At 42.8% G+C, this 18,423-nt stretch overlaps 1 protein-coding gene across 2 annotated transcripts; it reads right to left on the reverse strand.

Annotated features, from left to right (window-relative positions):
- Window positions 1–1,706: 1,706 nt before the first annotated feature.
- On the reverse strand, window positions 1,707–17,779 carry LOC139368429 (nuclear receptor subfamily 1 group D member 1-like). 2 transcript variants are annotated; one of them, XM_071107310.1, is made up of 8 exons: window positions 17,230–17,779; window positions 6,929–7,243; window positions 6,604–6,692; window positions 6,276–6,420; window positions 3,621–4,216; window positions 3,315–3,500; window positions 2,924–3,095; window positions 1,707–2,679 (listed from the first exon to the last, which is right to left on the reverse strand). In XM_071107310.1, exons 1-8 carry the CDS (start codon window positions 17,243–17,245, stop codon window positions 2,480–2,482), a joined length of 1,719 nt encoding a protein of 572 aa, XP_070963411.1. In that variant the 5' UTR covers window positions 17,246–17,779; the 3' UTR covers window positions 1,707–2,479. The 2 variants fall into 2 exon arrangements, with proteins under 2 accessions (XP_070963411.1, XP_070963410.1); XM_071107309.1 differs by having other exon boundaries at window positions 2,924–3,134.
- Window positions 17,780–18,423: the final 644 nt, after the last annotated feature.

Here is an 18,423-nt window from a genome sequence, read left to right on the forward strand (position 1 = left end):
TATAAACTTGGATTAGCGAACACAACGTGCCATTGGAACACAGGAGTGATGGTTGCTGATATTGGGCCACTCTATGTACAGTTGAAGTCGGAAGTTTACATACACCTTAGCCAAACACATTTAAACTCAGTTTTTCACAATTCCTAACATTTAATCCTAGTAAAAATTCCCTGTTTTAGGTCAGTTAGGATCACCATTTTATTTTAAGAATGTGAAATGTCAGAATAATAGTAGAGGGAATTATTTAATTCAGCTTTTAATTCTTTCATTACATTCCCAGTGCGTCAGAAGTTTACATACACTGAATTAGTATTTGGTAGCATTGCCTTTAAATTGTTTAATTTGGGTCAAACGTTTCTGGTAGCCTTCCGCAAGCTTCCCACAATAAGTTGGGTGAATTTTGGCCCATTCCTCCTGACAGAGCTGGTGTACAGAGTCAGGTTTGTACAGTTGTACTCCTTGCTCGCAAGCGCTTTTCCAGTTCTGCCCACAACCTTTCTATAGGATTGAAGTCAGGGATTTGTGAAGGCCACTCCAATACCTAGACTTTGTTGTCCTTAAGCCATTTTGCCACAACTTTGGAAGTATGCTTGGGGTCATTGTCCATTTGGAAGACCCATTTGCGACCAAGCTTTAACTTCCTGACTGATGTCTTGACATGTTGCTTCAATATATCCACACAATTTTCCTCCCTCATGATGCCATCTATTTTGTGAAGTGCACCAGTCCATCCTGCAGCAAAGCACATCCACATCATGATGCTGCCACCCCCGAGCTTCCGGTTGGGTTGGTGTTCTTCGGCTTGAAGGATCCCTCTTTTTCCTCCCAATGTAACGATGGTCATTATGGCCAAACAGTTCTATTTTTGTTTCATCAGACCAGAGGACATTTTTTTTCTGAGGTCTTGGCTGATTTCTTTAGATTTTCCCATGATGTCAAGCAAAGAGGCAGTGAGTTTGTAGGTAGGCCTTGAAATACATCCAGAGGTACACCTCCAATTGACTCAAATTACGTCAATTAGCCTATCAGAAGCTTCAAAAGCCATGACATAATTTTCTGGAATTTTCCAAGCTGTTTAAAGGCACAGTCAACTTAGTGTATGTAAACTTCTGACACACTGGAATTGTGATTAAGTGAAATAATCTGTCTGTAAACAATTGTTGGAAAAATTACTTGTGTCAACTATAGTTTGTTAACAAGAAATTTGTGGAGTGATTCCAACCTAAGTGTATGTAAACTTCGGACCTCAACTGTAGATATTCCATTTAAAAAATAAGCCGTTTCCAGCTACAGTAGTCATTTACAACATCAACAATATCTACACTGTATTTCTGATCAATTTGATGTTATTGTATGGACAATTTTTTTAAACATTTCTATGGGACGCCAAACTTTTGAACGGTAGTGTACATATTTGAGCTTTACTCATCTCAAATGGGGCGGCAGGGTAGCGTGGTTAGTGTTGGACTAGTAACCGAAAGGTTGCAAGTTCAAATCCCTGAGCTGACAAGGTACAAATCTGTCGTTCTGCCCCTGAACAGGCAGTTACTCCTCTGTTCCTAGGCAGTCATTGAAAATAAGAATTTGTTCTTAACTGACTTGCCTAGTTAAATAAAGGTTAAATTAAATTAAATATGTATATACTGTATTCTATTCTACTGTATTTAGTCTATGCCACTCTGACATTGATCATCCTAATATTTATATATTCCTTAATTCCATTCTTTTAAATTTTAGGTTGTGTGTGTGTATTGTTAGATATTACTGCACTGTTGGAGCTAGAAACACAAGCATTTCTCTACACCTGCAATAACATCTGCTAAACATGTGAATGTGACAAATACAATTTGATTTGCCAATATACAGAATATCGCATTTCTATATGCAATTTGTCTGTTGAATATATTTGAGTCTTAATTGTATATTTAAACCCCAGATGTGTTTATAAGTGAAATGGGAGTCATATGATCTTAAGTGTAAATTGTATGTATTATTATATACAGGGTCCCTTTCTCTTATACAAACACTAAACACCCACACATTCAGTCACCAATAATGGTCCCTAAACTTATCATTGTCCACAAACATCTTCCTCTCTGATTCTCTCTCAACTGTGGTTTGGCAATGGTCGGGAGATTAGGATTAGACTTTTGGCTTTTGGTCTCTTAAAGACTGGAAAACAACGGGTAAACTGCCATACACATCTGTCCAAAAGGGTAACGGTAAACCTAAAACACTGATGTACGTTCTAACAGACTATCTTTCTCCAAGTGTGGTTGTGTGTGTGTGTGTGCATGAAAACAGGATGGAGATCAATATATTAATTATTGTCCTTTTTCAAACATGCATCTTGAACATTTTTGTTGTTGTTGTTTGATTGCCCAAGTCAGTGTTCCTCAATCTCCTGGGAAGTCTTGCCCTGAGAGAGTGGTGGTGGTCGGCGAGTTCTGAATTGCTGTGTGTGTGTGTTCAGGGCTGTTCACGAGTCAATCCGGAAGGCCAGCAGCTTGTCGGAGTGCAGGTTGTTGAGGGTGCGCAGGTCGGGCAAGTGCAGGAGCAGCTTGGGGAAGATGGACGCGCTCTCGTCGGGACGACGGCAGTGGATGAGGGAATGCAGGGCACGGATTAACCCCTCCTGGAGCTGTTCTACTGCCCCCATATCAACGATGCCAGAAAGGTCTAAGGAGACAAGAAGAGAGGGTGAGAGCTTGTTTGAGAGACACAATAGACACACTATCTATGGATGTCTGCACAACTTTTGTCGGTTTATCGTTATGCTCATATTAAGCTCTTCATGCTTACTCGGTCACATTTTCTTATCATACCATTTAAGATCTACATCTCTTCTATGACTTCCTAATGCCATGTTGTTCATATTGACACTGCTTTAGTGATGAATTCAATGGCAATTTTCCCCCCTCACCTGCCGAGACCAGCACAACAGCCATGAACAGAGCCATCTCATCAGGCTCCAGCCTCAGAGTTCCCAGCTTCTCACTGAAGTCAAAGATGGCGTCGAGCAGCGCCCCCATCCCCAGCGCCCGCAGGGTGGACAGAGGGTACGTCTGGCCATTCAGGAAGGTCACCGTCCGCTCCTCAGGGTTAAACATTGTACAAAACCTCACCATCAACACCTGACCGAGACAGAAGACCCAGTGGAAGGTTAGTCGATATGGATTGGGATTACATTTATTGGGAGAGAGAATTAAGGCGTTCTATTTTCACAGCTGAAATAATCAGATTTAGGGCCAGTTTCCTGAGTACAGGTAAAACCTAGTCCTGGACAAAAATAGACTACTTTAAGCGGTTATTACCTGGAAGGTGCCTGATTTGAGCAGCATGACCTGGTCGTGCTGGCTGAGCTCCTGGAAGCCAGGGATACCCTTAGCAAACTCCACCACTTCCCTCACTGCCGGGGTGAAACACTGGGAGAAAGACTCCCATATCTGCTGTCCAGAACGACTGGCCGCAGATACAGGACACGCATTGAGAGGACAGGCCTGAGGGATAGAGAGAGAAAGTTAGATTCAAATCCATACTATACTGTTTTGTTTAATTTTTTTAAACGTCACATATGTAAAGCTTCATAACAACTTTCTAACGACTCTTGGTTTACTCACCAGCACTTTGGTTCCAGCGGCTAATTTCCATGGACAGGATGTCTGAGTTTGCGGCTCTTGGGTCTCTTCCTTCATGGAGAAACTGTTGTGATTGGCCGAGCTGCCCCGTTGAGTTGTGCCCACATTAGACTGTCCGTGGTCATGATTGGACAAAGTAGCGGGGCAACTATAGCGACTTTTGTCCACAGAGGGGAACGTATGGTGGTTGTCATTGGTGTCTGGGCAGTGAGGGGCAAGGCCTGCAGGACAGGACTGGTACCCCTGGGTGGAGTCAGAGCCGAGGTGGGAGGAGCTATTGGTGTAGCTGGTCTCCTGAGATGTGTTGCTCTTGAACAGAGATGTTGTTGGTAAGTTGGTGATGTTGAGTTCACTCTTGGCTGCCCTGTCTTGGCTGCTGGAAGAGATGTCCTGATAGGCCAGCGAGATGGCTCTGATGGCCTCTTTAGAAGGAACCTCTGCTGGGCTGGGAGGGGCTTCGGAGACGGGGGAGGACTCTATGTCCATGGTGGCAGACTCATTCAGGCTGTTCATGTAGCTTTGCATCTCATCCAGAAGCCTCTGCTTCTCCCTCTTAGGGATACGGCCAAAACGCACAGCTGATGAAGACACAAACAGAGGGGACTGGTCAACGTCTGGCCAAAGTTCTCTTATAGATATTAAGTCTTAAGGTCCAGTCTACACAGAAACAAACATAGAATGTTCATACATTCCGCTTCGTAAACAAAATGCATTAATTGCATCTTTTTTTGTGGGTCCCATCCCTCGTACTCTCCATCCCCCTTGCCAACAATATCCATCAGCTGAAAATGCTATTTATAGACCTCCATCTCGCTCTCTCCTCTCCTTCCCTCCCTACTTTGTAAGTAGGGCAGTGGCTCATCGTGAACGTGATGTCACTGCTACTGCGACGGAGGGAGAGAAATAGAGGTGGGCTAGCACGCAAGGGGGAGGAAAGAGGATGTAGAGGAGGGAGGAGAGGTTGCAGAGAAGTAAGGTGAGAGTGAAGAGTAGTGTTGAAAATAGGAGCTTGCAGAGAGAACGTAGTGAGTGAAACACCACAAAGTGGAGTGTGACATAAGAGAGAAGCTTCAAATGACGGTCCTGCTGCCGAGAGTTCTTCAACCAAGCCAGCACAATGCATGAGGCAAGATGTAAATGATCTATAATTCATAGAAACAAACGAACTTAAAGTGTTTGAGATCAAAACAAGATACTGCACTAAGCTATGACATCGGGAGAGAATTTTTTTGTGTTATGCTTCAGTGAAATGTATGACTGTGAACATCTGTGTTAACACATCTCTGGCACCATTACATGATCTCGTGGGCCTCTCTCTGCTGTGTGCAATGCACTGTCCCTAAAGAGCATAGGATCTAGATCATGCTAAAAAAAAAGGGGCTATAACAGTGACATTCTATTACAGAAGATCTATGGAATTCTGCTATAGTCATTCGCATCAATCCACTTTGTTACGCGTGCATGGATAGTCTCTCGACTTTAGCTGGTCATTACAGTTGTGAGAATGGGCTTTAATGCACTGCGTTGTGGATGAAAGTGTTGGTTGTGTCTTTAAGAAGATGAACTGGTTTCGGGGAGGGAAAGGGACTTCAATATTTGCCTTGTCTATATGGTAATCCCAAGACCCACCAATCACAGTTGACTGAGAGGTTTTTCTGTTTTCACAACAGCTGAAGTCGAAGGAATGAGGTTTCTAGGTTGTGGTTCTTGACACTTTCGAGATTGTGTCTTTAACAGGGTCAATATGAGCGTTTTTCCTTCCATCAAAACATCTTCACTGGCCTCGTTTCTCGTACCCCACCTTTTCAGCGCCCAAACTGTCGACTGCATGCAGAAATCACACTTGGTTCTCTTGTAGATTAGGCAATGGATTAAGCACGAGAGAGAACACAGGAGGGTTGAAGCCACACTGAGAAGACACTGAAGGCAGGCAAACTATCCCAACTAGGTCACCATGTACCAGCATGCTATAGGTAAAATGCTTGCTTTGCTTTTTTAGGTCAACGGAAACCATCCCACACTATTTTCGTAATCCGTTATGATGGGGCAATTTATCAATACTTAGCTATCAAGGCTAAAAGTAAAGTAGGTGAGATTAGCTTTGCATACGGCTGATTAATTGTATGACAAGGACGGGCTGTTTTGTTCTGCATCTCGAGCTTAATTGTTTGCCGTCTCCCTCATTAATTGTACAAGATGTTATAAGGGTAAACAGTATACAAGGTAATCAAGTTGCCCCTGTTCCAATTCCCAAAAATAATTCCTGTGTTTGCTGCAGTTTTCTGTATGACAGATAGCTTCAGGAGCTTCAGGGACTTCAAGGCTCCCGTTCTCATAAATCACTGTCGGAGAGGAGAGAAGAGCGGGATAGAGGGAGAGCTCAGGGAACACGGAGGGGAGGAACATGGAGAGGGGAGGAATCTGAACAAGAGGAAGAAAGCCTGACTTTGAAACCTATGAATGTGCAAGAGGCTGTGTGTATATAGGTTATTTTCCAACGTGTGCCCTTCAACAGTAGGTCAGTGCAATGTCTCAGGCGAAAGATAAGGCTGGCGCAGTGCTGAGAAACTCGCATTGTATGGCCTCTAACGATTGTCTGAGCCTGCACTCTCAGTAAGATTTCACTCTAACTCTTACCATCTCTGGACATGCCCACGGAGAGGCATTTCTTGAAGCGACAGTGTTGGCAGCGGTTGCGGTTCATTCTCATAATGAGGCAGTTCTCGTTCTTCACACACATCTTGTAGTTAATGTTTTGCTGAATGCTGCGACGGAAGAAGCCCTAGACAGGATATTCAAGCAGATGTACAGTTAGTTTGAAATGGTGAACGTGAATGTGACCCACCACCTTATTATACACAGTAGGAGTGCATCTGAAATGGTCAAAAGAGGTGTGCTATATAGGGACTAGGGAGCCATTTCAGGGTCACTTACTGTATGCGTTTAGTCGTCATGGTCTTCTTACCTTGCAACCCTCACAGGCGTGCACTCCGTAGTGGAACCCAGATGCAATGTCTCCACACACTGTACACAGGAGCACCATACCGCCAGTCTCTGTAGATAGATATATATATATATATATAGAGACAGAGGTACAGCCAGTCAGAAATGTGATCATAAGTGAAGGTGACTACCGACCGACGTCACAAGCAACAAAAGACGTTGTGTAGTGTACATTACAGAAAAGGATTGTGGGAGGAGATGAGTATTGGATAGGGGTGGATGTTTTGTTTTAGGCTAGAAAGAGTAAGGAGGGATGACAAAAGAAGTCCGGAAGGAATGCTACTCACTGGTGAAAGGTCCTGTGAATCCACTAGGCCTTTTCCCAGCGATGGGGTGTTGGTACGAGTGCTGGTTTGTGGACGTTGATGTAGCCACATTGTAGACTTCTGGGAAGTGGAACACCAGCTTGGAGGATGATGGAGGTGTGCATCCTCCCCCTCTCTGGCCCTTCAGCGACCCCAGGGGCCCGAGTTCTGTGAAGGTGATCTCCTCTGGGGAGGAGGGCTGGGAGAGGGTGGAGGAGGGGGACTGGGTCTGGTACCCACTGGATGGGCTGCCAGGGCTGGGGCTGCCGGAGGAGCGCGCATACAGAATAACACCTCCTGTTGGAAAAACAGAGACCGAGGTAGTGGGGTTAGTCAGATAGCTGAAAAGAAGTTTACTCTTAAAAAAAAGGTCACCGAGTTCAGGAAGTGGTGCAGAATGCAACGTTTAAAGGCATGCAAAAGCATACAGTGGTTCTTCCTTTAAAAGTTGAGGTTATGCCGCTACCGTTTGTGGTAGATGGTGGCAAAAGACAGCTCTCTGTAGGACTAATAGGTATAATTGTGCATCCAGGGAGAGAAAAGGTGGCAAAAATGGTTGGAAGCATAGTAACAGAGTGAGCGCAGTTTTATGCGCGTAAAGTCATACCGTATAAAAACGTTTTTCACAACAGCTGTGATGGAAACAGGAAGTGTCGGTACAATTTCATAAATGCCAACAGATGGTTTGTTTGACATGGGATCTTTTTGTGTCTGTAAAATAAATGACGCGAGAAATAGCAGTGGAAATTATTTTATGCGCAAATATAGATATAATAACCATAATATGGAAGTAAACTTGGAGTCACACGATTACATGTTGTGTGGTCCTTCCACTATGACTCGTTGGGAAAGCATGCAAGTTTATTAGGCTACCAGAGGTTGAGGCTAAAGATGAAATATGTTCCGATGTACTTCACAGGGTGGTGAAAGTGCAAGCTGATGAGCTTGATGCTCCTTTCCAATAAATAGCAAGGGTCTTATTCTGGTGACATAATCATCAATGCTTGGCTACCATTTGTCATATAAAAATAAAATGTTGCTCTTTTGTCCACAATAATCTCATCATGTAGGCCAAGGTTCTCCAAATGGCAACCCGCGGGCCATTTGGCCCCCAAGTTCTAAGCAAAAAAAATAAATTGTGCTTACATTTTTAAATTCATTGTTGTACATAAAAGACTGTAAAAACACCAGGAAATCCACTCCAAGTGATTTTTGTTTTGGAAATCTTTTCCCATGCATAATAAAGAGATGTAGAAAGTATTCACAACCCTTTGACTTTTAACACGAAAAAAAATTGTGTTACAGCCTGAATTTAAAATGGATAATAGTGTTCAACATGTTTTTTGAATGACTGCCTCATCTCTGTACTCCTCAGTCGAGCAGTGAATTTCAAACACAGATTCAACCACAAAGACCAGGGAAGTTTTCCAATGCCTCACAATCTATTGGTAGATGGGTCAAAATAGTTTTAAAAAAGCAGACATTGAATCTTCCTTTGAGCATGGTGAAGTTATTAATTACACTTTGGATGGTGTATCAATACACCCAGTCACTACAAAAGATGGTGTCTTAACTCGGTTGCCGGAGAGGATGGAAACTGCACAGGGATTTCACCATGAGGCCAATGATGACTTTAAAACAGTTAGTTTAATGGCTGTGATAGGAAAAAACTGAGGATGGACCAAAAACAGCGTAGTTACTCCACAATACTAACCTAAATGACAGAGTGAAAAGAAGGAAGCCTATACAGAATGCAAATATTCCAAAACATGCATCATGTTTGCATCAATGCACTAAAGTCATACTTCAAAAAATGACGAAGCAGTTTGTAAGTTTCTATTTCTAAGTGGCCGAATTACAGTTTTGACTTAAATCTGCTTGAAAATCTATGGCAAGACCTGAAAATGGTCATTGATCATTGCTCAACAACCAATTTGACAGAGCTTTAAGAATTTTGAAAAGAATAAATGGGCAAATACTGCACAATCCAGGTGTGGAACGCTCTTAGAGATTTACCCAGAAAGACTAATCTCTGCCAAATGTGCTTTTACAAAGCATTGCCTCAGGGTGTAAATACTTATATATTTTTGCAAAAATGTCTAAAAACACATGTTTCTACTTCAACATGATGGGGTATTGTGTGTGGATGAATGAGAAAAAAGTACAATTAATAAATTTTTAATTCAGGCTGTAACACAATGTGGAATAAGTCAAGGGGTGTGAATACTTTGATTGCACTGTATGTGATCGTATACAAATGTAAGCAAGGGATGAAAGTATTGTTTCAAATATTATGTCTGTTTTGGCTTCTTTCGGTCATTTTGCAATCTAAAATGTATTTTTTATTATGTTCTGGCCCCCGACCAGCCGCTCAAGAAAAAAATTGGCTGAATCTAGTTAATGATCCCCGATGTAGGTTATACGTGTGCTATATAACAATATTTAAAAAATGTGAGAAAACCATCAGTAAAATTGCGATGAAAACCTATTTAATTTGCATTTTATTATTCGGTACATGGGAATTTAAATTATATGGAAACACATTTCTGGTAGGAAAGTGCGCATATTGTTTATGCGGATTTGAGAATATTCACATGAAAATCTGTCGCCAATTGAATGGAAACCTAGCTAGACATTTTTTGCGTCACGAAAACAACTTCAGTATTTATATAGGCAGTTAATATAAATTACAGTAAATAAATCAACGTTACACTTTTTCTGTTTTTCAATTAAAAAAATAGTTTTATCCTCTCTGTTCGTCTGCCTTCGCATCCGCGCGAGCAGCACGACACCTGACCGCCGACTCACATGGACTTCTGACACGGTTACTGCCTGGACCAAATTTGCAGTATCGTGTAGACATTTACAACAATCACAAACCGGTTCCGTGATTAAAATAAATATACTGGGGGAGTCCCAGGGATGCTGTGGTAGTGAACTGTACTCGTTTCGTCACGGACAGTAAGCTATGGAGAAAGTGAATCCCGTTTACTCATAGAGAGAGAACCACTCGAACGGGCTACCTAATAAAAACAATATAAAAAACATTTCTTGATGAGTTTGTGAGACAGGTGGCTGCTATATTTTTATCACTGCCCTACACAAGGTGTCATGGTAATAGTTAGCCTATCGTATGTATACTTTGAATATAAACTACACTGAACAAAAATATACACTAACATGTAAAGTTTTGGACCCATGTTTCATGAGCTGAAATAAAAGATTCCAGAAATGTTCAATTTGTGCACAAATTTGTTTACATCCCTGTTAGTCAGCATTTCTCATTTGCCAAGATAATCCATCCAACTGACAGTTGTGGCATATCAAGAAGCTGATTAAACAGCATGATCATTACACATGTGTACCTTGTGCTGGGGACAATAAAAGGCAACTCCAAAATGTGCAATTCTGTCACACAACACAATGCCACAGATGTCTCAAGTTGAGGGAGTGTGCAATTGGCATGGTGACTGCCGGAATGTCCAACAGAGCTGTTGCTAGAGAATTTAATGTTCATTTCTCTACCATAAGCCGCCTCCAATGTAATTTTAAAGAATTTGTCAGTACATCCACAACCTTAGACCACATGTAACCATGCCAGCTCAGGACCACATCCGGCTACTTCAAAAAACAGATAAAGCAATGCCTCTCCCCTATTTGATCTACATAGTTTGTGTGTATGCATTGATATGTAGACTACGTGTGCCTTTAAACATTTTTTTTTAGTTCTGTCCTTGAGCTGTTCTTGTCTATTAATGTTCTGTATTATGTTCCGTTTTGTGTGGACCCCAGGAAGAGTAGCTGCTGCTTTTGCAACAGCTAATGGGGATTCTAATAAAATACCAAATACCTGTGGGATCTTCTGAGGGGGTGCTGAGGAGTTTTTCTGTCTGTAATAAAGCACTTTTGTGGGGGAAAACTCATTCTGATTGGCTGGGCCTGGCTCCTCAGTGGGTGGGCGTGGCTCCCAAGTGGGTGGACCGATACCCTCTCAGGCCCCATAATGACAAAGCAAATTTATAAAACATAACTGAAATATCACATTTACATAACTATTCAGACCATTTACTCAGTACTTGCTGAAGCACCTTTGGCAGTGATTACAGCCTTATTACAGTCTTCTTGTGTATGATGACACAAGCTTGGCACACCTGTATTTGGGGAGTTTCTCCCATTCCTCTGCAGATCCTCTCAAGCTCTGTCAGGTTGGATGGGGAGTGTCACTGCACAGCTATTTTTAGGTCTCTCCAGAGATGATTGATCGGATTCAAGTCCGGTCTCTGGTTGGGCCACTCAAGGACATTCAGGGACGTGTCCCGAAGCCACTCCTGAGTTGTCTTGGCTGTGTGCTTAGGGTCGTTGTCTTGTTGGAAGGTGAACCTTTGCCCCAGTCTGAGGTTCTGAGCCCTCTGAAGCAGGTTTTCAACAAGGATCTTTGTACTTTGCCCCTTTAATCGTTGCCTTTATCCTGCCTAGTCTCCCTTTCCTTGCCGCTGAAAAAACATCCCCACAGCATGATGCTGCCACCACCATGCTTCACTGTAGAGATGTTGCCAGGTTTTCACCAATATGTGATGCTTGGGATTCAGGCCAAAGAGTTCAATCTTGGTTTCATCAGTCCAGAGAATCTTGTTTCTCCTGGTTTGAGAGTCTTTAGGTGCCTTTTGGCAAACTTCAAGCGGCCGGTCATGTGCCTTTTACTGAGGAGTGGCTTCCGTCTGTCTCTACCATACAGGTCTGATTGGTGGAGTGCTGCAGAGTTGGTTGTCCTTCTGGAAGGTTCTCCCATCTCCACAGAGGAACTCTGGAGCTCTGTCAGAGTGACCATCGGGTTCTTGGTCACCTCCCTGGCCAAGGCCCTTCTCCCCCGATTGCTCTGTTTGGCTGGGCGGAGAGCTCTAGGAAGAGTCTTGGTGGTTCCAAACTTCTTCCATTTAAGATTGATGGAGGCCACTGTGTTCATGGGGACCTTCAATGCTGCAGACATTTTTGGGCACCCTTCCCCAGATCTGTGCCTCGACACAATCCTGTCTCTGAGCTCTGCGGACAATTCCGTCGACCTCAAGGCTTGGTTTTTGCTCTGACATGCACTGTCAACTGTGGGACCTTATATAGACAGCTGTGTGCCATTCCAAATCATGTCCAATCAATTGAATCTACCACAGGTGGACTCCAATCAAGTTGTAGAAACATATCAAGGATGGTCAATGGAAACAGGATGCACCTGAGCTCTGTTTCAAGTGTCATAGCAAATGTTCTGAATACTTATGTAAATAAGGTATCAGATTTTTATTTGTAATAAATTTGCTAAAATTGATAAACCTGTTTTCGCTTTGTCATTATGGGGTATTTTTGTATAGATTGCTGTGAGAATTTTTTTTTTAAATACATTTTAGAATAAGGCTGTAACGTAACAAAATGTGGAAAAAGTCAAGAGGTATGAATACTTGTCGAAGGCACTGTATATTCCCAAATACTATGCACCTGTCATGGAGTCTTACATTTGTATGAGAAACATTAGTAAATCTGCCCTGGGCTTGTATTTCTTTCCTCTTATTGACTTCTCCGTTTTTCCCTGTGGTGCTGCTGAACCAAGTATTTGTTTATCTCGAGTGTTTTTATAATCCCTCTGCCAGCACGTGCTACAGGATTTATTATTGACACACTGCAGAGCCAGAGATCTAGAGCAAGTCTTAGCAGACATATGACAGGGACCTGCTGTCCTGTCCTGGCCAGCCACTACCTGAGACTGGAAACAGACTGCCTCCAGACCCAGCCGGGGCTTGCCAAACCTCCACACCCACCCAAACACATTGCATATCCACTTGAACACTCACATGTGAGCTACTTCTGTGTTTACGTTTGGGAGCGCCCTTTAGGACTGAACTACCATGCCATAAATGGTAGCCTAGTCAATAAATAATCAGCTTTTACAGGCCTCTCCAAGGCTAAGCTTGACTATACTGCCATATACTGTTCGGTGCTCCCATAATATACCATTACATAGAGCTCTTTGCCAAGTATGAGTATAGGGCCTGGCCTTTTTGTCAATTAACTCCAATTCAGAGGACATTATGGCCCTCATGACAGGAGAGAAAATATAGGGGGCCATAGGAATTTGTGAATTGTCTTTGACGTTCACCCAGTAAGATTATAGTACATAGACCATAGCAAACTCCAGAGGATGCCCCATGTAACTCAGAGAAGACAAAAGAGCCATACACTCACTGGCAAGCCAGTTAGAATTGAGGTCAGTGCAGACAGACACTAGTGTTAATTGTGGAATCGGCAGCAGGTTGGAGAGTGAGGCGAGCAGCTACCCATTGTGAGGTCAGTAACCCCTACAGCCACTAATCTGCCTGAGTGGGTGAGTAGAGCCAGGCAGGCAGAGAAATGTGAGCATTGAGCACTTTACAGGCACAACAATCCTTCCGACCATCTTCCTCCCCCCTATTCTATCCTTCCTCTTGTTTGCGCTCTGCTGTGCTGTGGGTCAGGAAGCCACACACAACGCTGTAAGCCTGGTAAGGCTGCTAGTGTTTTGTGCAATGACGGGTCATGGAGGGCGGCACACATTCGGCTCCATACGATGTTTACGCCACATAAATGTTAGATTATAACAGTCAGTGAATTATTGTTGATGTAATATTAAAGCCAGGATCCAAATGTACAGTTGCAAATGTATCCTATGTAATACGAGGATGCAACAGGATGATGAGCTAAGTAAATACTGTACATTACAGTAAACATCAGATACCCATGAGGAGTGTGTTTCGATGTCTATAACATTAACCTAGCTAGGAGTAGAGAAGTAGGTCACGGTCTCAGTTAAAGGTGAATTGTCTTTGGATGTGCACTCTGTGGCTGAAACAGATGCTGCAGCAGGAGGGAAGCATTCACAGCTTGTCCAATTTCACCTGCCCCCAGTGGGCCAAAGGGCCTCAACGGGGGTGAATAGAATGAGTTATATTATGGGATTGCCTGCATGTATATTTAATGTACGAGTTTGGGACAGATGTTTATGCAAGGGACATACGCTATAGGAATCAGGACTAATGTATTTGCTTAGAATACAATAAAGAGCGCATGAGGTGGGAAAACGTGACTACAGACAAAGTTAATGCATGAAATGGCTGATCCACTGACCAACCCCCCCCCCCCCCCTTCCATCACCTCAGGCAGCATCACAACAGAAGTGTCCGAGAGAGAGAAGACAGAGCTGAGAGATAGAGAACTGCAGGGGAGGAGGTCCTGGGAAATCACGCGCTGCACGCGGCTCTGCAAGTGCGTCAACGTGAGGATGAATTGAGAATGCGAGGAGTGCATTCAGTGGGAAGACTCGCGCTGCATGAAGCTCCCATCAGAAGTCAGAATTTCTAAGCACCCCACGCAGCATATAGTCTCTGTCATAATTAAAGAGGAAAAATAAATAGAGCAGGATGTAGCGTTGGCTGAGGATGTTCTGAGTTCGCTCCAAGGAGACCAAGCACAACCTGGTCTCAGAGCACTTCGTGTTATTCTGTATGTAAATCAGGAACACTCCATTTAGTATGATATGTTAGGTATGGTTACATAAGACATAGTGGATGGGTGGGTGTGGTATGGTTATATAAGACAGGGTGGATGGGTGGGTGTATAACACAAACATCTAGCAAACCAAGTTAGAATCTTATCACAGACAACATTAGCATTTTAGCTAATTAGCTACTTTGCAACTACTTAGCATATTAGCTATCCCTTCACCTAACCCTAACCGTTTAGCTAACCTAAATCCTAAATTTAACCCTAGCCTAGCCAAATGTAGGCACATATATAAAGGCCAATAGTTACTGAATACGTTATTGAATGTATTTTTTTTACCAATATATTATTAAGATAGTAAAGTATGCAGAGCTCTGACGCGCCCCATTGCCCTCTACAGATAATAACTGACATGGAACCCATGGAACAAGTTCTGACATGGAGCGTGAGTCTTCCCACTGAATGCACTCCTCGCATTCTCAATTCATCCTCACGTCGATGCACTTGCAGAGTGCATCACAATATTTGTTCACCTATTCCACTTCCAGCTGTTGAGTGGTTCCAGTCCATGTGATAGAAACGACTGTGGAAACGGGTGCCTTGACCCAAGCTGTTTCCATCCATGTACTGGAACGTGACTGCAGAGTTAGTAAATGAATTACCACTCAACAGCCGGAAGTGGAATAGGTGAACAAATATTATGATGCCTGGTGTACTTTGGCTAACCTCAATGAAACAACGCCCAATGCTCCATGTGTAACTGTAGAGCTTCACATGGCCATAAACTTTGCCTTATGAACCAATATCACTGCTCCCGCCTCCAATAGTAATCACAACACTTCTACCTATTTATTATCTCAATGCCAACTGGGTGGTATAGAGCAGGGGTTTACAAACTTTTTCACTCAGGCCCCCCTTCCGTCATTGGGGAATATCCCATGGCCCCCTGCGCACCCGCGCCACGTCTATTTCTGTGTGCACACGCACTGTTCTTGACACAAATTGTTCACACTCCTCTTGTTGGTGGAGACAATTTTGCCAGTTTAAAGCTTAGTTCCTGCAATTCTGTACATTTTGTCATGTGGTGCGAAGAATATTTAGCAGTTTTAAAGCTTACTTTTGTGCAATTCTATAAAGAAATTCTATTAAAAAAATTGTTGTAGTCTATGGGCTAACAAGAGTTGCAAAAAAAAAGCTACATCTCAGACTGGCCAATAAAAAGAAAATATTAAGATGGGCCACAGACACTGGACAGAGATATGGCTTTTTCTTTGTAACTCTGCCTAGAAGGACAGCATGCCGGAGTCATCTCTTCACTGTTGACGTTGAGACTGGTGTTTTGCGGGTACTATTTAATGAAGTTGCCAGTTTAGGACTTGTGAGGCGTCTGTTTCTCAAACTAGACACTAATGTACTTGTCCTCTTGCTTAGTTGTGCACCAGGGCCTCCCACTCCTCTTTCCATTCTGGTTAGAGACAGTTTGCGTGGTTCTGTGAAGGGAGTAGTACACAGCGTTGTACGAGATCTTCAGTTTCTTGGCAATTTCTCGCATTTCTCAGAAAAGAATAGGCATGACTTTCAGAATAAAGTTCTTTGTTTCCAGCCATTTTGAGCATGTAAACAAACCCACAAATGCTGATGCTCCAGATACTCAACTAGTCTAAAGAAGGCCAGTTTGATTGCTTCTTTAAATCAGAACAACAGTTTTCAGCTGTGCCAACATAATTGCAAAGGGGTTTTCTAATGATCAATTAGTCTTTTAAAATGATAAACTTGGATTAGCTAACACAACGTGCCATTAGAACAAAGGAGGGATGGTTGCTGACAATAGGCCTCTGTAGATATTCCATTAAACATTTTTTTATTTTTTTATTTTTATTTTAAATCAGCCGTTTCCAGCTACAACAGTCATTTACAACGTGAACAATGTCTACAATGTATTTCTGATCAATTTGATTGGACACTTTTTTTGCTTTTCTTTCAAAAACAAGGACATTTCTAAGTGAAGCCAAACTTTTGAACGGAGGTGTATATAAAAAAAGGGGTCGCCCCACAGTTTGGGAACCACTGGTATAGAGAATCATTTGATTTAGATACGCACGAAAACAAAATAATCTGCCTACTGTTTGCAAAAGGCATCGAATGCGTTGGAACCAATGACAGGTCGCTCCACGTGAGTTTGTTTTTATGAGGAAAAACAGGAAGTGGATCAACAAAGCTGCGTGAACTTCAAGCACTGTCACGTATCATCATCGTCAAACTTTGTAACCATTTCGGAGTGCACCTTTGCAGGCTTAAACGAAAACACCCACTTCTTGGGATGTTACAACTTTCATAACTTATATCAAATCAGGGTTGATTTCATTTTCCAGGTTCATGCATGGGAGGATAATGCACAAAAAGCATGACGGTCCTGCTATAAATATGAATTGTTCTCATCTCGCAATTTGATAAACATATAGAATTGGACATGCAGTGCTAGCCTAATAACATTGTTTTCAATCGTATTAACTCGACTGCCTTTCTAACATATGCTGATGAGGAGACACTTAATGCAAAACCTCATAATGGGAACGTATTTGCGCACTATTACGCACGACTGCAAAGAGAAACCATACCAATGCAACACAATAACAAAAATGTTAAAAACAATTTAAAAAAACCTTCAGCATTCTCAACTAAACAGGTATAACTCCAACGCCAAATGCAATATTGAACTACAAAAAAAATGCAACAAATATAATCACAATCATAATACTTACCACCTGGAGTGTCCATGTTTCTTGATGTGTATTTTGTTTGCTGTGGTGAATGATGCTGACTTTTCGATATATAGCTGCAGGATCAATACTCAAGTGGAGACAGGTAGGAGTCGAGAACTAGTTGTGCGTGGATAACTGACCCATAGAACGAGCGCGCGGTTGAAGACAATCGTATTGATCTGCCAAACGACTGAAACTTCCGTCGTATACTGTAAGCACAGTTATGTCCAGCTGTATGCTATGCAGAACAGTTATGTCTAATTGTCTCAGGTGTGCAGGAGAGATTTTCTCGGAAGCTACCTGAATCCGTTCTGCGCTCTGAAGAACTCTAGGCTACTAGACTAGTGAGTTGCTTGGTTCAGCGGATTTGAGTGTCACAAGCCGAGAACAAACAAGTGATTTTCTGAAATCCCAAGAATACACAGCCCCATCAGCATCTCCGAAAATGAACTGAATTTAGCCAGGCTAGACACACCCAATAATATACCAATCCACCACTCCCACATCAATAACGTTTTCAGGTAACTGAAATAAATGGGACTCGCTCCTGGTGTCCTCTCTCAACTTCGGTTGTGTCTGTTTGGTTAAAGGGGTGCATCTCATCTCACTATATGTCCCCTGTTAATTCACTCTACTGTCACTCTCTCCCTCCTTCCTTTTACTATTGGGTGTGTTCTCATTGGCCGGTACCCAGAGCTGAGGGGAGTTTTAATGTGCTTATTCAACCTGACCTGCTATGTTTTTACTAAAGCCACGATGCATGTGCACTCTGCATGTGCCGGGGCGAGCGCTCAGCGCTGCCCTACTGACATACATTTTATGCATAATACTGAGCGTGCGATAACGAGAGGTGGGAGGATAAGGCACATGCACAGTGGGCAGGGCTCACCGTGACTGGTATGGTAGTTGTTACAAAGATTGGGCGCGTTGCATTACTGACACATGACAGATCTTACAAGGCCTGGATAGGTATTTTAAGTATCAGCAAACCATATTATATGTTAAAGCAATCGGTCAGTCGATGACACTGTCGATTATGTGGCACCCAACCATTGGTTGATGCATGCAATGTCTGAGCAGGGGAGTGCGACCATTATCTATTATATTGACAAGATACTCGAGGGACCGCTCTAACAATGGAAATACATGTCCTCAAAAATGGAAGGCAGGCGGGAGGAGGCGAGATTAGGTAGG

This window comes from Oncorhynchus clarkii, chromosome 16, assembly GCF_045791955.1.
Source record: "Oncorhynchus clarkii lewisi isolate Uvic-CL-2024 chromosome 16, UVic_Ocla_1.0, whole genome shotgun sequence".
In the NCBI taxonomy this organism is placed as follows: Eukaryota; Metazoa; Chordata; class Actinopteri; order Salmoniformes; family Salmonidae; genus Oncorhynchus; species Oncorhynchus clarkii.